General features: G+C 50.6%; 10 protein-coding genes across 10 annotated transcripts; 3 read left to right on the forward strand and 7 right to left on the reverse strand.

The window, feature by feature from the left end:
* Positions 1-1,152: 1,152 nt before the first annotated feature.
* On the forward strand, positions 1,153-3,221 carry ABOM_011599 (putative pH signal transduction protein PalI; the record flags this gene model as incomplete). The annotated part of the gene is made up of 3 exons (XM_022538727.1): positions 1,153-1,342; positions 1,399-2,659; positions 2,720-3,221. 3 exons carry the CDS (start codon positions 1,153-1,155, stop codon positions 3,219-3,221), a joined length of 1,953 nt encoding a protein of 650 aa, XP_022383400.1.
* Positions 3,222-3,986: 765 nt separating this feature from the next.
* Positions 3,987-4,877, reverse strand: ABOM_011600 (EGFR-like transmembrane domain-containing protein; the record flags this gene model as incomplete). Its single annotated transcript, XM_022538728.1, has 1 exon — positions 3,987-4,877. The coding sequence occupies one exon, from the start codon at positions 4,875-4,877 to the stop codon at positions 3,987-3,989; it is 891 nt and encodes a 296-aa protein (XP_022383393.1).
* A 1,049-nt stretch (positions 4,878-5,926) lies between these two features.
* ABOM_011601 (MFS lactose permease) lies at positions 5,927-7,759 on the reverse strand (the record flags this gene model as incomplete). Its single annotated transcript, XM_022538729.1, has 5 exons — positions 5,927-6,102; positions 6,153-6,607; positions 6,655-7,042; positions 7,095-7,502; positions 7,561-7,759. The coding sequence occupies 5 exons, from the start codon at positions 7,757-7,759 to the stop codon at positions 5,927-5,929; spliced, it is 1,626 nt and encodes a 541-aa protein (XP_022383392.1).
* A 600-nt stretch (positions 7,760-8,359) lies between these two features.
* On the reverse strand, positions 8,360-10,007 carry ABOM_011602 (NAD(P)/FAD-dependent oxidoreductase; the record flags this gene model as incomplete). The annotated part of the gene is made up of 2 exons (XM_022538730.1): positions 8,360-9,307; positions 9,357-10,007. The coding sequence occupies 2 exons, from the start codon at positions 10,005-10,007 to the stop codon at positions 8,360-8,362; spliced, it is 1,599 nt and encodes a 532-aa protein (XP_022383391.1).
* A 583-nt stretch (positions 10,008-10,590) lies between these two features.
* On the reverse strand, positions 10,591-11,566 carry ABOM_011603 (M50 family metallopeptidase; the record flags this gene model as incomplete). Its single annotated transcript, XM_022538731.1, has 4 exons — positions 10,591-10,800; positions 10,854-10,898; positions 10,958-11,320; positions 11,381-11,566. The coding sequence occupies 4 exons, from the start codon at positions 11,564-11,566 to the stop codon at positions 10,591-10,593; spliced, it is 804 nt and encodes a 267-aa protein (XP_022383390.1).
* Positions 11,567-12,573: 1,007 nt separating this feature from the next.
* On the reverse strand, positions 12,574-13,302 carry ABOM_011604 (enoyl-CoA hydratase/isomerase family protein; the record flags this gene model as incomplete). The annotated part of the gene is made up of 1 exon (XM_022538732.1): positions 12,574-13,302. One exon carries the CDS (start codon positions 13,300-13,302, stop codon positions 12,574-12,576), a length of 729 nt encoding a protein of 242 aa, XP_022383389.1.
* Positions 13,303-13,935: 633 nt separating this feature from the next.
* On the reverse strand, positions 13,936-14,961 carry ABOM_011605 (YoaK family protein; the record flags this gene model as incomplete). The annotated part of the gene is made up of 1 exon (XM_022538733.1): positions 13,936-14,961. One exon carries the CDS (start codon positions 14,959-14,961, stop codon positions 13,936-13,938), a length of 1,026 nt encoding a protein of 341 aa, XP_022383388.1.
* A 3,081-nt stretch (positions 14,962-18,042) lies between these two features.
* Positions 18,043-20,293, forward strand: ABOM_011606 (transcription factor domain protein; the record flags this gene model as incomplete). The annotated part of the gene is made up of 4 exons (XM_022538734.1): positions 18,043-18,434; positions 18,489-18,516; positions 18,571-19,032; positions 19,085-20,293. The coding sequence occupies 4 exons, from the start codon at positions 18,043-18,045 to the stop codon at positions 20,291-20,293; spliced, it is 2,091 nt and encodes a 696-aa protein (XP_022383387.1).
* Positions 20,294-20,923: 630 nt separating this feature from the next.
* Positions 20,924-22,188, forward strand: ABOM_011607 (uncharacterized protein; the record flags this gene model as incomplete). Its single annotated transcript, XM_022538735.1, has 3 exons — positions 20,924-21,006; positions 21,063-21,569; positions 21,627-22,188. The coding sequence occupies 3 exons, from the start codon at positions 20,924-20,926 to the stop codon at positions 22,186-22,188; spliced, it is 1,152 nt and encodes a 383-aa protein (XP_022383386.1).
* Positions 22,189-22,551: 363 nt separating this feature from the next.
* ABOM_011608 (t-SNARE syntaxin) lies at positions 22,552-23,745 on the reverse strand (the record flags this gene model as incomplete). The annotated part of the gene is made up of 4 exons (XM_022538736.1): positions 22,552-22,587; positions 22,641-23,201; positions 23,258-23,439; positions 23,493-23,745. The coding sequence occupies 4 exons, from the start codon at positions 23,743-23,745 to the stop codon at positions 22,552-22,554; spliced, it is 1,032 nt and encodes a 343-aa protein (XP_022383394.1).
* Positions 23,746-24,937: the final 1,192 nt, after the last annotated feature.

Here is a 24,937-nt window from a genome sequence, read left to right on the forward strand (position 1 = left end):
GCCTTAGCGCGTATCTTGCCACACTTGTTTGTTTCATTCGGGCAAAACTTCAATCAGACCAGACGCAATCAAACATGCTGAGACTCTGCCTTCTCAAAAGGTTAGTAGTACATGTGTATGTATATGCCATAAACCATGACCAGTGGAAGGAATACTGTAGTATTTGAAACCCGCCATCAGTGTGAAAAGCTGTTAACTACTCGGGTGGGTTTATAGGTCTCTCGTGAAAGGATCCAACCGAGTGTGATTGTTGGTCGGGCGAATCAGAAGGGCATTTAAGTGGGAACCGTCGCATTGACGGGAAGCTAAGCGGACGGAGACACAGCCACCACGAAGAGTTCCCGACTCGAGTCGGTTGGTATTTAAGGATGCGAAACTTTTTAGAAACTATGTGCCAGAGAGGTGAGAAAGGCATGCACTGGCAGATAAAAGGGTCAGTAAAATAGTAGTAGAAGTGCAATGTCGTTGAAGGTAAGGGTGTTGACAACTGAAGGAGGAAGCGGAGGACTTGCACAGTATACTAGTTAACTAGTTAACTACCAGTAGTTATCGTGGCAATGCCGTCATGTGGGTTGGATACCTGAGGCAAGGATGGGGTCGCCTTTCCACCCGCTTTGGCTCGATCAATTAATTCTCTCCGTCTCTCTCTCCCCACTCCATTCATTCATTCGTTCCCTTATCCTTTCCTTCTCGACCATCATTGACCTCCAATTTCCCTCTGCCCTTTATCGTCGCATTCTTTCTTTTTGCCTTTTCTTTTCTTTTGAAGCCTAAATAGATTGTCCGCACGAGATATCTTTCATCTGTGAATTCCAACGTTGATACATGCATTTACTAGCTTTTTAGTCTGGCTGTGTCCCCTCCAGCTTATCAAACATACAATCGTACTGCTAGTACTGGACGAGTTCTCTCACGGGACTCAAGCGCTCACCTCCCCAAGTTCTCTCCCTCCCCCTCCCCCCTCCCCCAACAATTTCAGGAGATCAACAGCAATGTTTCGGCCAATGCTGTGAACTCTCATTTCTACCATTGACTGCGTGTGTCGCTGCCACCTGCCTAGTGGTTGCGATACTTATCGTTACTTGATTCAACGTCTTCGTCATTCATTTTTAAGACGGGTTGTCTATCGCTAGGCAACTCCGCCCCTCCGCCATGCTTCTCAAACCCGCGACTCCCCTCACGATCCTGCTCCTGATCGCTTTCGTTCTCTTGCTTTTATCCGTTATCTCCACCCCTATCGTCAAAGGGATCCCGCTGGCGACGTTCGATACCGTCGACTATGGGGTTTTCGGCTACTGTAAAGCTGGTCACTGCACCAATATTCATCTTGGCTACACTAATGGTGCGTCTGGTGGCCCGCCGGCACGACTTAACCTTCCAGTGCTAACCTATGGACAGAGGACCTCTCGGACACCGGCGATGACTTCAACCTCCCTTCTAACACCCGAAGATCGCTTTCGTCCATTCTAATCGTTCATCCGGTCGCCGCATTTCTTACCCTAATCTGCCTTTGTATGGCTGCCGCAGCTCATTTCCATGGTCCGTCGCATTCGCCCCGCTACCTACTCGTCTTGTTGATCCTGCTACTTCCGACGCTTCTCGTCTCCCTCCTTGCGTTCCTCGTGGATATCCTGCTCTTCGTCCCTCATTTAGGATGGGGTGGCTGGATTGTACTCGGCGCGACTATCCTCCTCGTCAGCTGTGGTGTGGTTACTTGTGCGATGCGCCGAACCCTCGTAAGTCGCAAGGCGCGAAAGAGGCGCATCGCTGAAAACGCCGAGATGAGTGGCGAAAACTTCTACAATCGCCAGAATGCCGCCGCAGCAGCCGCAGGACTAAACGATCCGAAGCCGCTCAATGCGGAGACAAAGGAGCCTTTCGTGACTGGATCACCTCCCGGATCTGACACTGGTCCCACGTTTGCGACATTCCGGACGACAACGCACGAGAGTGATGACGACCGCATACCGCTGAACTCGCGAACACCACCCAACGATTTTCCATTACCAGACCAACCGTATCCCACTCAGATGCGTGAGAACGGGCCGCCATACAACCCCTCCCGAGACGAATTCGGAAACCCGCTTCCACCATCTGGTCCCTACGGGCCCGGCGCTCGCATGCGACCTGGTCCGGGTGATCCCCGGTTGCGCAATCAATACTCCGATGGTAGTATGGGCTCACGAAGGGGACCACCCCCACCGGGTTTCGCCCCGCGTGGACGGGGTGGTTATCCGGCTCGCGGAGGCTACGGCCGTGGGGGTCCTTATGGTGGACCCAGAGCCCCTCCCCCCGGTGGTCGAGGTAGTCCCATGGGCACGATGCGAGGAGGACGAGGCGCATATCGAGGACCGCCACCGTTTGCTTATGGGTCCAATCCTGGGCCGCGACCGATGCCGCCACCAGAGGAGGAGAGATACGACTACGATGTTCCGCCCAGCTCCATGCGTCAGCCGTCTCCTGAACCAATTGGAATGGCCGTGTCGCCACCGGATGGCAGCCCGGTAGGTCAGGCGATTGAGATGACACCGCAGCCCAGGCGAACAGGCTCGGCGGAGCCGGTGTCTCAGGAGGTCTTGCTAGACCAGCAACCACATGCCCTGTCGGCAGATGGCCAGCCCGAACCTGTCAGCCCTTCGAGCCTCTATAGCCGGACAGCGTAAGACAAAAATGAGCTTTTGATCCGTACTATCTCGTATTCCTAGCTAACCGCGAACAGATCATATGTTCCTCCTCGCGCTGCCTGGGAGCAGGCTGAGCGTCGCCCCGGATATTCACCCTCACCCGTCCATGCCTACCGGACGGCGGAGCCTACTCACACCCCGCACCACGCTCGTTCTGAGTCAGCAGATTACTTCGAAGATGCCGATCCTCGTTTTGCTAATCGTAATGAGCATGCCGTGGGCAACCCACGGCTGCCCTCTGTGTTGACGCCGGGTAGTTCTGGTGAGCCGAAACTGACGGAAGATTTGGCTGAAGGACCCAGCTCACCCACTACTAGCGATATAAGCCATTTTACATCAATCTCAGAGCGGCCTATCAACCCGCGCTGGCAGCCGCCTCCACTTCCGGCCCAACAGAGGCAGAACGTCTTGCTGGAGAACAACCCCGACTTTGATTTGCGAGCGGGTATGCGTCGAGGTGGTGCTGCTGGTGGGGTCGGAGGTCGCATGCCACCCATGTCGATACCCCGAGAAGCCTCACGATACCCTATACCCTGAACATAATCACTAGCGTCATATTACTTGCTTGAGTTTGGCATTCATTTACGTGGTCAGTACTATCGTTCTGCAGGTCTACAGCACAGCTGGCACGGGAGTTTTGGCGTTCATCAGTGATGGGCTCCTTTGGGCCTTCCATCCTATCAGTTCCTTTCTCTTTGCCACCTTTTTCTTTCAATCTCTTTGACAGCATTGCACATAAAAACAGCGTGGTATCGCAATGTTTACCGTGATCTGGAGTCACAGATATTCAGCGAAGCGCGCATGGTGGTCCCATGTACAGAGTTACGATAAGGCCCCATGTATCGGGGGATGCTTGTATCATACTGTTGTGATAGGGGAGCCTGGTTTCGCTCACGATCTTTTACCTTCTCAACATATCATTTTCTTTTCTACTATCGGACAGGCTCCATGGATGATAATGCATTATAGGAAGTATTCCAGTTTTATGATTTTCTTCGTACACATAGGGAATACCTAGTGATTCTCATAAGCTCTGTTTGATAGCCGATGAATAGGAATTCCATTGATCTATTCTCAAACCCTTGTTCGAATAGGCAGCTTAAAAACTCATCTTCTACCCTCGTAGTTACAAGCCTACGACAGCCAGTATGAAAGAATATGCACATAGATTACGAAGAGTATACCAACAATGCAAACCACCGGGGTATTCAACCAAAATGCCAAAACGAACACACGAACACACGAACACACAACCAAGCCCAAGGACCAATGTATAATACAAACAAATTCCCCCACACACAATCACCGCTTCGCACTACCCTCCAACTCATTCACCCTCGACGTATCACTCATCTCCACCCGCGCACTCTCCCCCGGCAACTCCGCAAACTGCTGTCCCACGGGCGGCTGATACGCAGGAACAGGACTCATCGGATGATTCTCATACATGGAAGGTAGAGGCGCCTTGGCCACCTCTGCCCCCATGTAACCCCCGGCATACGGCATCGCATCGGACCCCCCAATCGGCGTCCCCGGCTGCACATATCCCGCTCCGGGTCCCGATCCCGACGCAGACCCGAAGCCCTGGCCGGGGTTCACTCCAGATCTGTCCCGCCGCCGCCGCCCAAGCCAAAACGCTCCTCCCACGACCGCTATCCCGGCTACCACGCCGATCACGATCCCCGCGACCGCTCCCCCGGATATCCCCGACGACGAGCCGGGTGGGTCACCGGGTGACGAGGTCGCACTCGCCGAGGCAGTAGCAGTGGTAGTGGCACTACCCCCCGTGGCAGTAGACGTCTCCGTCGACGTAGAACTAGAAGAAGAAGTAGAAGTAGAAGAAGAACTAGGGACAGCAGTGGTCGACGGCCCATCATTCCCGCCATAATTCACCATAAACGAGCGCAAATCCGTCGACGCCTTCTTGCCCCACCGCGACGGCGGCGTGAACCCGCTGTAGGAACCCGAGCAGTTGTCGTTGGACCAGATGTAGAACGAGTAGGGGCTATTATTGGGCTCGAAGACGAATTCCTTGCCTTCTGCTTGGTCGATCTGCGTGCAGGGCGCCGGCGACGTGCTGCGCTCCATGAAGGGGGTGTTGGAGGCGTTGCGCCAGGTGAAGGTCCATGCTTGCGTTGTTGGCGTGGTGGTTAGGGTTAGGAGGAGGGTGGTGAGGAGGGGGAGGGATTTCATTTTTCTCTTTTTTCTTTCTCTCTTTATCTTTTTATTCTGTTGATTTCCCTGGTCGATTTGAATTGTGGGGTTTCTTTTTTTTTCTGGATTATTTTTGGGGCTATTCTCTGGGACTGTTGGTGATGTGTTATGCTTTGCTGGTTTGAAGGTTGATTGATAGATCGAGTATAGAAGCGTGGAAGTATGGAAGTCCATGAAGAGAGGAAGAGGAAATGAGAGAAGGAGAGCAGAGGCTGCTGCAGAGCAATCAAACTTTTTTATTACGAGCTATCCTCAAGTCGTTTTCAGCATTAAACCCATTCCTAGATGGACGTGCGAGATCGTATTCAGGTCGATAATTACCTTTTCTGGATAGTTGGATCTGCAGGCCATTGCATCCTACGTTACGCTTGTACGCTCGACTTCTGCTCGTTCCACCCTTACCATTCACTCATTATGACATATAGACCCGGCGAAGCATTAGACTAGTCTTGTCATGTTCCCATGGGACGTGGATACAACATTGAGGAATCAGCGGCAAGGTGGCATGTGAACTGGTGGGAATGGGACTCCGTATCAGATTGTCGAGCGAAGTTACTATGACCAAATATCTCGGGTGGGGATGGAGTCGATCGGCGGGTTTGTTACGATGCCATTGGCGAGTCGCCGGAGAATACGAGGTGACCAGACTCTCCCTCTTAAAATTAACTCGGCAATCCAGCAATCATCTTCCACCTCTGGCATTGAATGTGGATCTCGCCGTCCTTCAGGAGCAAGGTACGAATCAAAAGGGTCTCCGGATCGACGTGCCAGTTGCCTCAGCCTCTTGAGGTTGCAGTGACTTCGTAATGACAGGGGCAGGTCTGGCTGAGTTTAATTGCATGTTGCGTGTACTCTTTTTATTTTATTTTTGGCATGTCAACTGGAGATGAAATGTGAGATTATCCTAACGCCGAATTCCACGACTACATACGGAGCGCTTGAGAGTATACAACACTTGGGGTAACACAGACCGGAATAGAGACCAACCGGTAGAGGGAGAGGGTTGCTCGGTCGCCTAATAGCCGGTCCTATTCGCCAACCTCTTTGACGCCCATGCCCTCACGGACGACCACCTCTTTCTTTTTCAATGAAGCCTTGACGGGATTCCGTTCGAGGAACAGCTCTTCCAGCTCTTCGATAGTGCGACCCTTGGTTTCCGGAAGGGTAAAGAACATGAAGATGTATTCAAGGAAATGCAAGACCACTGCCCGGGTTAGCCAGTCTTATTAGCAGCATATTGGAGCGGATACTCACGGAAGATAATATACATCCGCCAACCAATGTTGTCCATCCCCGTTGGGGTAGCGTACATATTGATGAAGTTGGCGCCACCGTACACCACGTTCTGGAATGCCATCCCCTTGGCTCGGACGCGGCTGGGGAGAATCTCTGCGGGATAAAGCGACTGCAGTGGGGTCCAGCTGAAGGAGAAGACGATGCCATAGAGAAAAATACAAGCGATAAATCCATAACCCATGCTGGTAGTGAGGCTGCCTGATTCGTAAGAGGAGATAACATTGATGGGGATATAGATTAACCCCGTGATAAAGGTGCCGTATAGGAACAGAGTACGGCGGCCCCAGCGGTCGACGAAGCAGCTGCCACAGATACCACCAATAAAGGAGAATACCGTGTTAAGAGCATTAAGAAGCAGCTGCTGGGATGAGCCAGTGATTCCAGCGTTCTCGAGCATGACTGGCATGAAGTACCTGCTTGGTTTAGCACTGCCTGTCTTGCCAAGATCTGGAGTACTCACGTAATGACTGATCCGCCAATAAATTGCGAAAAGACACAAACGAGGAAGAGGAGCCAAAGGCGATATAACATGTCACGGGATGAGAACAAGACTTTGTAGTCCCACCATCGCCGGCCCCCTGTCTCTACCTCGAAGCGAATACCTTCCTCGATTTCACGGCATTCATGGGCAACAAGCGCAGATTCTGGGTTACCATTGCCATGATATTTTATCAGCATCTGGCGGGCTTCTTCGGGTCGATTGTTGGCAAAGAGCCACCGAGGACTCTCGGGCATGAAAAACACCACCACCAAGACGATGACCGAAGGAGCAGCCTGGATGACAACTGGGAGTCTCCATGACCAGTTGGTATCCATGAACCCGGTTCCATAAGCAATCCACGTGCAGGCTGTGATGAAACCGTCAGCGATACATATTATATGATGATTATGAGGTCGTACCTAATGCCCCTATATAATATCCCACGACGTTATACAACCCTCCGAAAATTCCACGCCACTGGGGAAGAGCAATCTCCACCAGATAGATCGGCGCTGATGTGTTCGATACACTGATGCCCATTCCGATCAAAAAACGACCACCGATGAACTGGGCAACCTTGGGGGCGGAGGCTTCCAGTATTGTTCCCACAATGATGATCAGTGAGCCGGTGAACATGCCAAAGCGCCGACCGAAGGTATCTGCAGCGGGTGCAGCAATCACAGCGCCCGCCAGATTGCCTATAGCGTAAATGGAAAAGAGTATACCAGTGCCACTACCTTGCATGCGGGTGCCGAAGTGCTCATGAAAAGTGGGCATAGCATTGATGGAGGACATCAGAGTACCGTCAAATCCGTTCATACAACAGTCTATAATGTCAGCAATCGAACGGAGAGCTGTGGTAGAGAGGTATAGAGAATCCCTTACTTAGGGTAGTTAGAGCAACAAGACCATACAGACGGACCATCGCCCATGACCAGGGCGACATGCGCTCCTTAGTGAGAGCATCGTTGAGCCCAACGGACAGAACCTGCTGCCGTTCGATGTTATAGTTGGAGCTTGCATCATCAACTGCCTCCCGGTTTTCCACCGAGGGCTTGCTTTCAAGAACGGATCCAGTGCCCATGATAACAGATAAAAGAGAGGTTGATAAGGCCTTGCTGGGGAATCTGGTTCATCCCCACGGGGTAGTGATCGGTATATAAAGTCCTCTACCCACATACCACAGGCATAGTGCCTGTTAACCCCAGATTTTGGCTCGTGCTCCTCCTTTCAACACGGTGAAAGATCCGCACTGCTCCCCGCATCAATGCACGTCGAAGAAGCAGTCGGTGCAAGTTATGGATGCATGGTCAAGAAAAAAAATGGGGGAGCATGTGGTTCCGTCTTGCATGGCTAGGACGGCTAACGGGATGCGACACGGGGAAAAGTCCGCTCTACAATAAAAGCCTTAGACTATAGGGTTAGAGTTATGCTTAGTGGTGGTTCGTCTTAGGGTTATGGGGCCCCTGGGTGGAGATCCTCGGGTCGCTTACTGGTGGCAACGCCCAGGATCCAATCTATTTGTTGGTAAGTTTATTTCAGATCGGAGCGCCCAGCAAGAGTCCAGTAGGCCTAGGTCTTCTGAATACTGGAATGGGGTGATGTGATGTCTTAACACCGTGTTTCTTCCCCGAAGTCCTCATCGTATACTGATTCAGTTCCGTCGTGCTGCCGAGGTAAACCCTTACAAAAATCGCGCAAGTTTGAAGATACTCAAATCACGAACTCTGGGTTCGGAAAGATACAGTTCTTTCGGGAGCCAATCCGTGACTTTGCCCGCTGGTCGGCCGGCTCGAGCCTCCAGGTGGACATTCTCACGCCCTAAAACCATGAGTCCAACAGCTGTCCCCGAAAGCCACGCTAGCACCATTCCATCGCCATTAAAGCCGGCTGTGATCCATTCATTTGCCGGAGCACTTCCGGATTCGGAGGTCATTCCTTTGCGTTTATTGGAGGGCCTTCGCCGCTTCGTGAAGGTCGGACTGACTTCCCCGACAAAGGGAACGAGATCGGGCGTAAAGCCCATACATCCTGACCATAGTTGTAGTACGCGGGTATGTTCACCCTGGAGAATGGTGGACCAAATTCCACTCAAGTAAGCACTGATCGTAGGGTCGACACAGTCATCCTTCCAAATCCCAAGCTCATCCATTCCTTTACCATCCGATTTACATAAACCACCACCGAGCATGATCTCCCCACCAGGGCTGTGAGGGCCTGCAGATTCTCGGGGCCGCTGTGTGATATACTCATACCCTTTCTTGCCAATAATACTCCAGGAGCGAGAGCCATCTAGATGAGACGAGGGACCGTCGGCTGCTTGGGCAGACATGTGGCCACGAACAGGGAATATTTTACCTTTCAGTCCAGGAATCAAGTTCGGCGCATATGCATCAGTAGCATGGATAACGTGTGTGGCGCGTATCTTACCACGGGACGTGTACAAAAGGTAAGGTGCAGTGTCGTTATCATCCACGTGTATTTCCCTGACGGTGGCTCCTGTTTCAATGGAGAAGCACGATTGGTATTTAGACGTTAGTTTCATGTAAAGCGAAGTAACAAGTCGATAAGGCCACATGGCGCCGGCACGGTACGAAATCGCTCCGTGGCAATGACTGCTTGCGCCAAACTTCTGAACACGAGTCAGCTGGAGAGAATTTCGCTAGTCACAGCTCACATACCTCCTGTGCTTGTTTAGCGTCCCAAACCATAGTATCCTCGGCGTATTCCGGGGCATCACGTCGCAGTTCTCGAACCATTTCCTGCGCTTTATCCCACATTGTCTGTTCGGTGAACAGATCCACAGTTTCCACTTCCCTAGCTTCTGCTTCATCGAGACCTTCGTCTTTGACCAGCTCTAATATTGTAGGAAGGTGCCTAAGTTGGAAATGAAGCACTCTCTTTGCTTTTTCTTTGCCCAGCAGTACCTTCAGATCCGAATACGTCAAATAGGGAGAACACTTCAGGTGACCGCCGTTCCTTCCTGTTGCACCGCTGCACACTTGGCGTGCCTCCAGAATCACAACCCTTTTCTCTATACGCAACGCTTGGCATTCCGTAAGAATCGTGTAGGCTACACTTGCCCCTGAGATACCTGAGCCAATAATCACAACATCCGCCGATTGGGGAAGCTGCTCCGATTTTGCGTTAACTAGACCTGGATGTTTCGGGTTAGTCTGCCAGAAAGAAATAGTCGGATCTAGGGCTGGAAATTCAGGGGTGGCGATGCGTCGTAGAAGGGCATTGCTCTCCGCGGCATTCTGCGAGAGCTCTGACCAGAACGCAGCTAAGGCGTGGTAAGTTTCACTGATCTTGGACAATATGGGCCCCATTGTTGGAATGAAAACTGATTGTTACAAAAAGAATAGTTTGGTCCTATTTAATTAATATAGCTCTCTGGAGGTGTCGAAGACTGCTGGATTATAGCACCCGTTGTTGACCAGACTCCAAACTGGAGCGAGAGGGCAGGGTCTATGTCGTCATACGTCGCCCTCGATAACACAGAAATAGGAAATATGTGACTTGGAGATGAGTTGAGTGTGGATGCTTTAATGACAACTTGTATACTGTCCCTCGTAGGCAGTGAGTAGTTGGGAAATTAGATGTTTGGCTCTCAAATGGAACTCCCCACCAAGCTAACCAGATATGGTTAGCCAGTATCCATCCCATGGATATAATCTTTAATAACTTTAAATCTCTTGATTGAATTACTGATTATTCCTCCGAAAGCTACCATCTTTAAAGAAAGAGATCTAACATTCAATCCGTGACGCATTCATATCGGTTCAGCATAAACACAGGGGTATAAGGAAAAAAATCCAGACAACACCAATCCAGGTATACAGGCTTCAATCGTCTTCTCGTCGATAAGGATGTTCGTGATACTACCCGCTTCTAAGAAACGTCGAATACTCCTTAGATAGTGGGAATAAAATGTTTCGAGGATTCTTCTTGCTCGCTAAATGACTCCCGGAATGCCGCAATACCAGCAATGATGCCGATAGCCATAAAACAGAGGGAGATAATGGACCAGATAACACCCCAGCAGCGGGAAGAGCCGCCATAGCGCTGGGCAAACACGCTGGCATCGGAAGTGTTGACCTTTCGAATAATGAGGTCGTCACACTATTCAAGGTGTGGTTAGCAAGAACCAGAAGTATAGATGTGGGGAGGCTCACAATATCCCAGACGCTATAAAGAGCAGACATGACACCGATGAAAAGCTGCAACCGCATTAGTGACTCGTCTATTGATAAAGCATGCAGTGCAGGCTAGTACTTACCACCACCCACTTCAGCGCCTCCCCATGTGCAATGAACCAACACGCCACCAGCAGCCCAACCGCCAACAGAATGGTGACGATGGTCAGCCAGTCTCTTCGGGCCCACCACAGTGTAAGCAGGAAACAGACACCCAGGACAATGCTGGCAACCTTGCTAGCAACAATATCGAACCCCGCGAAAATCAGGAGGGCACCGATGATGGATGATCCTAAATATCCGGCGGGGAGGGTGACGGCGCTAATTCCGCCCCGCATATGGGTGACTCCTCCTTCGTGGGGATCAAGGGAGATGGATTCAACTTTTCCTCCGGTGCAACACGCGGTGATCGCATGACCAAACTCATGGAAAGCAATGACCAGCATCTATCAACCGTCAGCCTCCCGGTAACATAAATATTGGCAGACTAAAACAGTCTTTCTCACCTTGAAAGGCCACAGCGACCATCGGATATAGGGCAGGTTCCATAAAAGAGCGATAACTACCACATACACGGCCATCACCCCTAGCGTCACCGCTTGTGTGTGAGTGACGGTCAGGTCACGCTTAGCGAGATGAGAGCTCGCAGCATCGAGAGCTCTTGTATTGAGTATCGCATAGTGTGGTGCCATTGTGACTTTACCTCTTTACAACGTGGAACAACAGAGAGGAGGTCTTTATGCGGTTTATTGTATCTTGAAGTCGAATATTTATGAGTGTTGCCTTACGCGTCTAACCAGTAGATACTTACCGAACGGGGTTAGCGTGTGGCTGGTCAGGGGGTATTTTTAGCATGTTTGTACGTGGCTGACCGATGTAAGGCTGGCCAATCACTGCCTCAGGTGTGGATGTCAGAAATGACTCTATCACACTTTGGACTGATCAGTCTGCCCTCTTAGTGGGATTGGGAGGATCAGTCGATAGCGTACGTGGTTTATTTGGTTCCCTAAGACATAGTTCTCTATTTAGCATTGACTTTTTTAGACTCTATTCTAATGCTCTGCCACAATTCAGAGCTTACCCACTACTGCATCAGCACCTAATTCACACCGCACAATACGGCAAGTGGATCATTCTTCAGTCTAGCTGCTGGATCCATCATCCACTGTCTGGTCTAGCCCATATGGTTCTGTCATCTCTCAACGGTCAACTAGACCCGTTCGGACGGTCTCTTCAGCGGTGACGTTTTTTTCCCAGCAAAAGAAACAGATCCGGTGGCAGTGCACGACAGCACTGTAGACTAATATAGATATAGGCGTTGCTAACTCGGATGTGTTCGAGATTTAAAGAGTAACATGAAGTACGTCTGGCATACCACACCTTGGCTTCATGCGTGCGACTTATGGATACAAGATACGTCCACAGACAAGCCTTAGGGAATTCACAATGATGCTTCCCATCGGCAGTTCTAACGTTTAAACATCGTGCGGTGAGAAATGGATTCTCATCTCTCGGCTGAATCCTCCGTCCGAGCTTCTGAAAAAAAACGACCTTCTCTGCCGTAATAGAAGCTGTATACAAGTAGTTTCGCGAGTCTGGCAATGATATTTGCGCTGATTGTAACAAAAATCTCGATCGACTGTTCTGGAAACTGACATGGCCCACCAATCCAAAGACTATACGCAATTTCAGAATGAAGTTAAAGACGCGAACCATTCTTGAAACTTCCATGCCTCCCTGCACCACGACTAAATCGGGAAGCCCCTTTGATACTCTCAAGGTCCAAAACTTTCACTCCCTTCTCATACTCATGCCTCAGGGCATCCTGAAACGAGCTAGCCTGGTATGCACTATAGTAGCAAGAGTCCCGGTCCGCATTCATGCAAAGCTGCGGGAACGAAAGCAACTGCTTCGCAATAGCCGTAGCCTCTTCCACAGCTTTCCCCTTCGGTACCACACGATTTGCCAACCCCATAGACAAGGCCTCGGTCGCACTGACTGGACGCCCGGTCAATACCATATCAAGTGCCCTGCCCAATCCAACCACTGCCTGGAGACGAACTGTGCCTCCGTCGATAAGTGGCACGCCCCATCGTCTGCAGAAGACCCCGAACACGGCGTCCTCTTCCACCACGCGGATGTCGCAGAGCAGGCTTAGTTCCAACCCGCCTGCCACTGCATACCCAGCGACAGCGCCGATGATAGGTTTCTGGATCTGGAGTCGTGATGGGCCCATCGGGCCTAGAGATTGCTCGCCAGACGCTGGTGGCGCTTGAAAATGGCTTCGTCCTCCTTTTGTCTCCTTGCCGGTAGCATCGCCACTATCTTGTCCAGCTACTTCGTGAAGGTCGGCACCGGCACAGAATGTACCGCCCATTCCCGTGAGTATGCATACTTTCTGTGAGGGGTCATTCTCGAAGGCCCGCATTTTCTCGTAGAGAAGTTTTGCCGTCGCTGGTCGACGGCGTTCCTTCGATGAGGTCTGTTGATTTTAATAGTCGTAATTCCGTCATTTGTGGCACTCACAAGAACTAAATCTAAATCTGACTGCATGTTGACGTTTGAATCCAACGGGGGATGAACAGGTGCTCTGATGATAAAAGTGCGGAGCTGAAGATTTATATCCCTGCATATAGCCTCGGATCTCCACAGATCCACTCCGATGGACCGAGGAGTAGCCCATTGATGAAAGGCAAGTATACATTCATGATCAAATTCCGTGTAGAGACGACTGACCATATATACCATCTCGTTAGCAACTCAGAATCAAGAAACTATGCAGGTATAATCCTCGGCTGTCAACCCTATTTGTCTATCTTCACATGCACTCCTAGACTGTCTCATGGCCAGTACACATAGACACGAACATGACAGAAGACTTAAGTTCCCCTTGATAAAACGTCTATAACCAGACTCCTGAGCATGAGCTACCGCTAAGAACAGCAATATGATAAGCAAACATACAAGCGTCGAGCTCATACATCGTATAACGCAACCCCGTGAATCATGACTGATTTTTTCAAAGTTAAGAAGGGGTCCAAAGGCATACCAAACTAAGCCCTCAACCCTCAATATCTCTCTTTCCCTCTCTCCTCCCGTCCCCCTTCCACACAAACCACCCAACCGTGATGAGAAACTTCAATCCAAAAGCAAACCACAAACTAGTTGCCATCTCTGTAACCTTTGACAGCCCTCCAGCAGTCATGGCGCCCAGAAACAACGCCAGGAAGGCCCCAGCCCTTCTATTGCGCTTCGGGTTAGCCTTTGCAGTTAACTTTGGATCTACTAGCAGATCGCAGAGCAGCGTGGTCAACACCACGGTCGGGATCTCATCGATACCCAGCACCCGGGACGTTACAATTTGTCCGCCCGCTTGGAAGGACAGCAGTGAGATGGGGAGGACTTGCATCCACTCGATGGGGGCTCGAGGGTCCTCGGGCTTGGGGTTGATGATCCCTAGCTGGACGAGTATGGCTGCCGCCAGGAGAGCGGTGGTTTGGACAGTGAAAGATAGGATTAGGGTTGAGCGGCGGCGGGGACCGAGGGCCCGCGAAGCGTGGATGAAGAGGATATTGCTGGCGATGAAGACCGTGAGGGCGATTAAGGATTTGGCCCAGAGGTAGGCTGGGTAGGCGGGTTGGCCTGAGGCACCTAGGGCTATGAAGACGCTGTTTCCTGCGCGTGGCTGGTTAGCAGTTGTTTGGGCGGAACTCAGAGGGTGAGGTGGAGGCATACCTGTTTGCATACTGGCGAAACTTCCCCAGGCGTTGAATGATAGGCCATCTACGAGACCACTGACAAAGCCACAGATGATCAGAACGATATCGGTGTGTGTAGTGTCTATGTTGGCGCGGAAGTGCCGCGCCAGTGATGAGCGCAGCGTGATCTCATCTTGATTATCTGCGAGGGATGTCGCCGCACTGCATCCCTCACCCCAGATGCCTCCTGTTTCTTTGGAATAATCCTCTTTTCGGGATATTGGTTGATTGGCAAGGGTTGCCGGGACCCAGTTAATGGAGGAATTGTTTTCAGAAGCTGGAACGAGAGGGAGGTCCCCCGATGAAGAGGGAGGAGGGGCGTGATGCATAGTGTTACTGATAGATACTAAATCGTAATGGAGGCTAGCTAATGGGCTAAGAAGTGGGTAGAGTGTTGTTTAGTAAGGGCTTCGTCCAGAGGATGGGCAATGGGAATGCAATGAGCTAGCACCTCCGTCTACTTAAGTTCAGACTGGTGGGATATACCTATGGCTACGAGGATCCTCTCCGCACCCAAGACACAACATCTGTGCCAAGGGGGGGGAATACTGAAGTCATCAGCCCAACGCGGGTCAACCCGATATGTGTCCTCTAGATAACGAAGTAGTATATCCCTGCAGAACTCGTGCTGGAGTTCCACGCCCGGAAACAGCGTTTCAGACTGAATAACTCCACTATCCCGGGATATCCCCATTTTTGTAGCACCTAGACACATTCAGACCAGCCAATATCTGGCAGAGTGAGTCTGAATAAACTTCATGTAAAGTCTCAATTGGGTACCGTGTTGCCATCGCCTCTACCTGAGATTGGATTCGTCTCATAGATCCACCTTGGCAAGCCCTTGGCGCCATCCGAAGGCGTCATGACTGCATGCGGTTCTCGTTGCGGCGTTCCATCGTCGGGCCTGACCAGGGCTTTAAAGGCTAAAAGTCAATCACGACAACAAGAACCCAAATGCTGACTGTCTTATCCGTTCTCTTCCGCCGATCGGTGGGTTCGCCAAGGTCTCTTCCCCAGGCATCTCTATTTACCGGGCGTTAGAAATAGGAGATCACTAACCGGTCAGAAAGAGTGGCATTCTTGGCGGATGACAATGAAGCGGGAGCAAAATTGACCCGTCTCCCCAGATGAAATGTGCCCGGGTTTTCTTTTTGTCCATCTGGGGGTCGGTGGGCTGTGTTTCGTGAAGTGGAGTTTTGGATATGACAACGAACCTTGGGATGGATGGATCAAGGACTACCATCGTCAACCAGGATTCTCATCCAGAATATGAAACGTGGTTGGCTGAGCACAACCAAATCGACGGTCACCCTGCGTTAAACATGTGGCAAGCATATGGGAATATCCTAGCGGTCACAGTCCTGGTCAAGAATAAAATTCGTATCATTCCCACCGCAAGAAATAAACACATACAATCGCCACGTCTGGGCCCTGGGTGAAGAAACCAGGAAGTGCCAAGAAGATCGGCAAACAAGCGAAGCCGAGTGGTCGCTAGTGCTATCTAGTTCCTTATCAGCTTCTCTTAAATTTACTTGGCCTAGGGATGATCGCCAGGAAACGACGGTTCGTTGTTTGGCTATACCCGCTCTACCCAGAGTTATGGCTATGTGAGAGCACAGCCCCCCACGCCGCGTCTCATACTTCCCCTCGTTCATTTCTTTTGCTTTGTAGCCTGGTGTCAACCAAGCCACGCTGGGGAGGATTGGAATTATTGGTCTTGGCAGCTTCTCGGCCAGTGTCAATCACCCTTTTTTGTTGTCTACAGCGTTAAGCCCCGTTTTTCTTCTTCTTGCCGGAATGATCCGGACTGAGAAGCATGAGACAGGGCGTCTAGAACATTTCTGAAGGTATATACCATACTATTCTCTCTTTGTTTACTATCAAGGCCTAAGGTATCGGTCTATGAGAGTACAGCATCGTGACTCACTTGTACAAGAAAAGGACGAGCAATACCACTGCCCAAGACACTATCCCCACGACCCCCTCCCACATCAGGGATCACGGATAGCGTATGCTTATCGCTCCTATGAACTACTTCCCTAGCTCAGACAAGTGTGACGCTTACTATTTCTCGGCGCTTCCTTCTGTATCTTGCTGATAAATCCAGCCATCGGCCAACTTGGCGAGGCTCCTCAGTAAATGGCCGTCACATGCAGGATGAGACAAGGTCATTTCATCCAAGCCACCTATGATGGCTCGCCCAGAAATGACCGTGTATGTATGCGCTTTCTTCTTGGCCTTGGAACAAGATGACTTCTTTTGTTCTGATTGAGGTGGCGTATTCATCCTTGTCACACTCGCAGAGTTCCTAATGATAGATCCAAGTCAATGTACACTTGCAGCACTGCCATCTCTAGGTGAACTAGCAGCCACGCAATACGATAATGTGCTACATAGAAACTCCTGGGGCAATCATTGTCTAAAAAAGGGTTGTGCTATCGGAGCATTGTACGAATAGCTGTGACAGCTCTTCCGTAAGTTTCTTTTTGCCCTTGCTGCTGAGCTTTGGAATCGTTAATTATTTCTTCACGTGCAAGAGTCCAAGGTTCAATGAAGACACAGATACTCGAGACGGTAGACTGCTCGGCTCACAAGCCCTTTTTGGAGTTGACCATCGCCTGCATGCGAGGGGTGAGAAATGCTGCATGCCCGGCTCTGCGAACGCCCCAAAAGGGGGTGTAGGGCACCAAATCAGGCCGAAATACTCATGATAGATCACTCAACGATGTGAATGCTCTCTGTCGGATATTTATGCATCCTTATAAGACTCAGCTATGTCCGAGTTCGTCAAGACGCGGTTGTATCTATCGTTTCAACAAAAAAAGTCGGTAGATCACAATCGTACACAAAGACTATTTTGGGTAAAGATAATATGAGCCGTAGGTTTTCAGATTTCTTCAACTTGTCAATCTCATAGATCCAATACATGGGTTTCATTGTTGACTCGCATTGGTCAAGTCAAGACACACTGTATATACATTATTCATACATCCATAGGTCTATACATATTCGATCTCTCGATCGATTACCTGTCGCGGAGGAGATATACGGAACCGCAGCAGCCTTGCGGTCGCAAAGCGATAGGCACTATAAAATCCGGAGTATGAATGACTAGATTGAGAGCGAACAGCTCCTATGTTCATGCTTCTTTTCCAGATTTATATATGCAAGAATTGTAACTTAGGGCTAGGAAATTGCCTGATTCGGAGGTGATTTGTAACTGCCGGGCGGCAAGAACAAGAAAATAAATCGGTCCGGCTTCGACTCCGCCTCCCGATTCTCAGTCTGCAATCCGCGCGGATGTTGCATATCCATCTACTCCTAACGCCTTGCGAACGCATCTTCTTCCATTAATTAGTGAAATACAATTGGCGTATAGTTACTGTATCCATTCGGCGTACTCATTAGTCATGACAGATCCCAACGACCATCTTGCGGTGGTCGTGCAGCAGAGTCCAATGACTGCTGACAACCAAATCCCCAAGAACCCTTCTTGTGTGGTCTGTGCGCGAAGAAAGGTCCGGTGTGATCGCAATGATCCTTGTTCTGCCTGTATCAAACGCGGTGTTGAATGTGTTTTCCCTACTCATATCCCTCCGCGTCGCCGTAAAAGGCAGCGCTCAGAGGACCGCCGACACAGCGGCTTCCCCTACCAGAGTCCTATTAGACAAGACAACGCTGCATCGGCTCGTATCAGCAACTTAGACCATCCAGCAACCACGCACAATGCTTTCCCCAGTGGCTCCAGGGCTGAGCAAGGGATGCTGTTTACCGGCGACGGGAAATCAATCTATCTGGACAGGTGGAGCTACCTTGGAATGAACAGCGATGCATGAATGGCTAACGGGTAAGATAGTAATGTGTGGACTAGCGTCCGAGGCGAGGTCAGGATTCCCTCCCTAACTTCTTCTCGTATTGCGATCTAACTCTGGATCTAGCTTCCTCGAGCGGAGGATGTGTTACGGGACATATCCGACAACGATTCAAACCGTTCTGTCCAGGGAGTGGATGACGAGATATCCTTAATCTTGGGAGAAACAGTAAAGAAGAGCCTGAGTGCACTTCATCCCTCTCCGTTACACATCTTCAAACTTTGGCAAACTTTCCTTGAGAATATCAATCCATTGATTAAGATACTACACGGCCCAACCGTCCAGCAACAGCTTCTAGAAGCTAGCGGTAGCTTAAACACAGTCTCAAAGGAGCTTGAGGCATTAATGTTCTCCATATATTGTATCGCATTGGTTTCTCTGAAGGCAGATGATGTACAAAAAACTTATGGAGAGAGCAAAGCTTTGTTGCTCTCAAGATTCCGGCGTGGAGCTCGTTTAGCTTTTACCAAGGCTGGCATTTTACGTACGTCAAAAACCGTAGTTCTCCAGGCATTTGTTTTATACTTGGTAGGTCTCGCCCTGATACGCCGTGATCTTCACGCTAACGTCATTGGACAAGCTTTCCATGCGTGCATCCTCTGATGCGCAGTCTATTTGGTCCTTGTGTGGCGTTGCGGTGCGAATGGCTCAGCGGATGGGGCTCCATCGAGACGGATCTGAGCTTGGATTATCCATTTTTGAAACTGAAATGCGCCGCCGTCTTTGGCGACAGCTATCAATATTAGATGTCACTACGGCACAAAGTTCAGGCATCGCTTCGCAGTTCCCGTATTTTTCTGTTGACGTCCTCCCCCCATCAAACATAAATGATAGCGAGCTTGATCCACGCATGGCGGATATGCCTCGCGAAAATCATGGCGCGACAGAAATGATGTTCGTCCTTGCACGGACCGAATTTGGCGAATGGATGAAGCGCTGGTCCAAGGCCGGTGGAGACTCTCACGGAGGTCGAGGTTTCTTGGCCTCTCCTGCGTTGTCTTATGAAGCGAAGGATCAAGCAATCGAGGAGCTGAACCGCGCATTCGAAACGAAATTTCTGTTATACTGCGACAAATCCATTCCACTGCACTACATGTCGGCTAGACTCATGCAGAATGTTGTATGCCAAATGAGATTCTCCGCACACCATCCCCGCCAATATGGCGAGAAAGACCATATATCACTAGCGGAAAGGGATTTCGTCTTTTCCACATGCGTGCAAATCATGGAAGGATTCGAGGATTGTCAGAGCAACGAGATCATACAGCGATATTTGTGGCACGTGGACAATCACATCCCGTGGGACGTGTTGATTTATACACTACATGAGCTCCGGACCCGCATAGATGAAGAAGAAACTAAGAGATTGTGGGTCCTCATTGACCGGATCTACAGTCGGCATTATGACCAGATGAGAAACAGGCCCAAAACCCCTCTTCATATTGCAATACAGGGGCTGATTTTGAAAGCGTGGAAGTCCCATTCTGAGGAGCGTACTCGACGCAATCGCTCTCTGTTGTCCCGTCCTCATATCGTTTCGGTATTGTCTGAAAGATCGGAGAAAGGCACTTCGTCTCACCAGCCAAGGTGTGAATCCAGTGTGACCCCCCAAGGACGAACTACGCAAGAGATAGAGATCACGCCCGCTAACGCTGGGATGCTTGATCCCGATGACGACCTTAATAATTTTGACCTCAGCCCCTTAGATTGGAGCCAGTGGGACGATCTTCTGGACAAGTTCCAGCTCGAATTCACAAATAGTGAATTATTCTCGACGGATGCTTTCTGAATTGTCATCCGCCATGCAGCCCATTATGTCCTTCTTCTCCGTCGATTCTTCCCCAAACCACAACCGCTAACACACGTCCGCGGTTCAATGACACCACATATCTTGTATATTTAGGAATCCTAAAGATTATCTCCGATGGCGGTTTTACTCGTCATGAGACTCTCAGCTCACGCGGGAACTCATGACAATAGACTTATAAAACTTGGGCCATCACTAGTCAGCCCAAAACCGTGTAAATTAAATGCCGTCACTCTGTTGCGAAAAAGGAAAAAAAAAAAAAAAAAAAAAAAGGATTCGTCTAAGATGTGGATTAGACCCTTCACCATGACGATTTAGGCAATACTAAACAGGGGGCCCGGGGATCGATAAACGGGTCCAATCATGCCATTGACCCGATACTTTTTGATCGCGGAATCTAGAACGCATAACTGAAACTACTAAAGTGGACGGGAGAAGAAGTGAAAAGAAAAGCTTGAAAAGAAGGTGAGTTTTCGCAACCCTGTTGGTACCTCAGCTGAATAATCATCCCCCATTGGGCCAATAAACTTACTTAAAACGTGCCCATCCTGAAACCTGAAACAATCAATATAACGAGATTTCCATCACAATGCCTCCATGGGGGACTAAATCATGAGCCCCCCAGTCCTCGAACGAGTCCGAAGCATCATACACAGGGCCAAAACCACCGCAAGGCTACGGAGAAGGTCGACTATGTAAGTGGGCACAACAGCCTACAGCCCCAGCCCAGAGAGACTAACCAACTCCCCAGAACTGCCAGCACCCAGAAGCAATCGATCTGGAGAAGACTCCCAGACAGCGTTCTGGTGAGGGTCCTCGCACAATGCGAGCTACAGGACATCTATTCCCTCCTGCTCTCCTGTCGCATCCTGCGCCGCAGAGTCTCTCACCTGGAATATGCCATCTCCCAGGCCTATCTCCATCACCGGACCCGGCCATATCAGTATATCACAGAGACGGGCCATGAGCTCGTTCCCTCAGTCGGCGATGACCTAACCTTCATCTCCAGTCTGTTCCCCCCGCCACCACCCCAGTACACCTCCACCGGGGTCGGGGACGACCTCCCCGAGTACTCATTCGGGTATCTGGCCGACCTAACCCGCTGCTGGAAGACATGCATCAAGCTCTCGTACTACCTGGCCGAGTACGTAGTCCACCAGCACCTCCAGAGAGACGCCTCGTGGTCCTCGAAGACCGAAAAAGAGGTCGTCTACAGTAAAGGCGTCGGACTGCTCCAGTCCCGTCTCTTGTCTCCCGTGTACGTCGTAAACAAATATTCCTGAAAGTCTCACTCCCCGATTGTTAATGAGAACAGAGCATATATTATCTTCTTCCTCGAAACGTACGCCTCCGAACCCCAACCCTCAACCCGATCTACTCATTCACAGCATCAATCCCTCAAATCCCAGCAGTCCATCCTCCAACAGCCCCCCTTCAACAACACCCAAACTCTCCTCGCCACCCACCACGCAATGCACCTCCTCTGCTCTTCCGTCCGCCACCTCATGGCCCCTGACATCACCGCCACCTCGACCGAGGCCTGGCTCGGTCTACTCCTGACCACCTCCACCCTGGAGCGCATCATGGAGTTCTTCGTCGCGGCTGCGATGGATGAGTCGGTCAAGGTCGCTGCTGCTGGTACGAATGGGTACTCGCCCACGTGGACGAATCGGATGGAGTTCATGTGGCAGATGCGTCGGGACTGGGGGGAGTTCGTTGCGTCCGGGGCGCTCACGCCGCCGAATTTGAACGAGGTTTGGTTCGAGGCGGCACAGAGGGAGATTTGTCGGCGGGGGGCGATTCCCCATGAGTGTGAGGAGGTGGTGCCTGTTTTGCATGGGTCGGGCGTGGCTTTGAGATGTGAGTTTTGTGAGTGATTTTTTTTATTTGTCTATAGTATAAGCCATTGGATATGTGGATGATCTGGGACTGGATATTCTAAGTCTTCTATGTGGGAGAAAAAAAAAAGACAATCTGGGGTAAGAAAGTATGTAATTGGTCCATATCAACGCCTGGACATCAGAGGCCAGCATGGATCTATGAATAAATTCAACAATATTTACCTGTGGCAACCGAGGCAAAATGAGAAAAGAAATAAAGCGAACATGAAATCTAGCCACACCTGGAAAAGAAAGATGGCCGGTGACGTTCAAATGGGACATGCATAACTCGTTCATGCACAGCAAGAAGGAAAGTTTCCGTATTAATACAATACATTAGTAAGAAAAGAAGGGGCATTTCTATCCTGATATCAATACCCAGAGAAGGAAGAAAATCTACTACAGGTTAGTACCGGAGAAGCTTGGAAGAGGACGGGAGAGCCACGCACCATTAAGACTCCGAACATCTTAGCAATCAGCCATCGGTTCCCAGATACTCGGGTCCAGTATTTCATTAGTTCGCGCTGTGCGCCTTGGACGTTATCCACAACGTCCTCAGTGTTGGCATCTATCCGTTGGATCATCTCGGACTGCTCGCTGACCATCTGCGCCAGTTGGCCGAAGATGCCGCCTAGTTCATTGATTGTACGTTCAATCGCGTCAATTGCTTCACCGCGTGCTTGGATATAGGAATTACTCGTTTGTGCCTCTTCCATCACCAGCAATTGCTGGTCGGAATGCATAGACGGCTGTCCGAGGGGCGACGGATTCGAGGGTTCCAGAGTCAACAGGTCGGAAGAGCCACCGGGTTGAGGAGTCCTCCTGCCGGAGGTGTAGAGTGGAGAGTCCGACCGCTGCGTGTCTAAGGCTGCCTGCGATTTCGAGGATACCGATGAAACAAAGTTCTCCGTCCTGGAGCGCGACGCTTGGATGTTCTTCGTTCGAACCTCAAGGACTTCTTTAAAGTTTGCTCCGACATCCGCCAGTTTGCCTTGCAGCATAACCACGACCTAGTATTCTTAGCATCGCCCACTCACTCTGGATTCTGTCTATGCCGTGTACATACATTATCATTATGCTCTCCTTCCTGGTCCGCTTTCGACCGGTTCGATTTCGGATGTTGGGAGAGCGTAAGCGCTTGCAAAGAGGCGATCTGCTGGTTTAAGGAAGCGAGATCTTGCTTAATGACATAAGTCAATTCCGAGATCTCGACCGGCTTGTCATCGAAAAGGGTCTTCCGTTTGGCCACTGGCAGACTCAAGTTAGACATCCTGCTTGTCCACCTTGTAACTCCTACTCACGTTCAGCCAGCCTCTGCAACTTGGCCGTCGTCGCAGTGATACCCCGTCCAATCTCAACAGCCCTCCTGGCAAACTCGGATCTCCTTCCGGGTTGCGCGCCTCCGTTCACGGACCCGTTGGCTTGTCTCTTTTGTGAATCCGATAGAAGCGCCTGCCGTTGGGAGCCAACCTTGGTGGTGGCGACCCGTTTCTGGGCTTGCCCTAAGATGGCGTGGAACTCGCCGGTGCGATCCTGAATCGATGGGCCAGTCATTTCGCTAGAAGCGTACCGTGAGGTGGAGGGCGGGTGATAGTTCGAGGGGGAAGGTAAGCGAGCCCCCGGGATCTAAGGGAATGGGTTATGCGATTATACGGAGTTAACCTAATCGATAAGGAGGCAAACTGTAGACGTGTCCGTTCGTCGAAGCCACAAGGCAACAGTGAAGGGGGTAAAAAATGAGCGGAAAGGAGGTGATACAAGCGGTGTAAGAGCGTTATGGGAGTGTCATATCATTGCACTTGCAGAGATCGTTAGTCTCCGACAGAATGGGGTTCGGTGAGATGTCGCAGAGAGAATGGCCGAAGACGTACGTACGTCCTTCTCAATTCCGGGGAATTCGTCGTCCATCCGAAAATAGGCAAGGCGCGGGCGGCTAGGGCCACGTGATGGACCCGCCACAATCGGTGCCTTACCAGCCACAGTCGTCGCTATCTATTCGCTTTAGGCAGGCGAATACTTAAGATACCTTCAGGGGCACACCCGCAGCAGCTCACTCATTTTGGTAACGAACGCATACGATGCGACGATTGTTCTATTTTGGATTAGCCTAGGCATACATTTCGAACACGTCAGACGCCCCCCCCAATCTCCTGCCCGCGGCTGAGCCGGCGCACACACGTCATCGCTTGTACCACTCATCTTGTTACTTGCTTCTTCTTCTCTCTCCAACCTCGCAGCGTTACCACTCCATTAGTGTCAAATATTATATCGCAAGCCATATCAGATCTTGGCAGCTTCATAGACCGAGTAAACGCGGCATTTGCCTTGATGCGGTCCATTTGGTTCAGGCGACCTGACCCTCATATATAATGGCTCGCCCATTTCAGAACCCTTACGAGCCGGTGTAAGTGCATGCAGGCAGATGTGTCCTCGGTGCCTTAGGATTTTGCTGATCAGGCTTTCCTGCATCCTTAGGGATTCTCCCGGCTCCAGTAACCCTTTGTCGCCCCAACCACGTGGCGACACACCGATATCATTTAAAACGAACGTGAATCGCGCGAAGACAAAGCGCTGGGTTGAAGCGAAGAAGATTTCTTACGATGGCAATGACTGGGGTGACGATGACTACGATGATTACGACGAGGACCAAACACCTCCTCTACCGCAACAACAACAACAACAACAACAACAACAACAACAACAACAACAACAACAACAACAACAACAACAACAACAACAACAACAA

Source organism: Aspergillus bombycis, assembly GCF_001792695.1.
Source record: "Aspergillus bombycis strain NRRL26010 chromosome Unknown contig00185, whole genome shotgun sequence".
Taxonomy (NCBI): Eukaryota; Fungi; Ascomycota; class Eurotiomycetes; order Eurotiales; family Aspergillaceae; genus Aspergillus; species Aspergillus bombycis.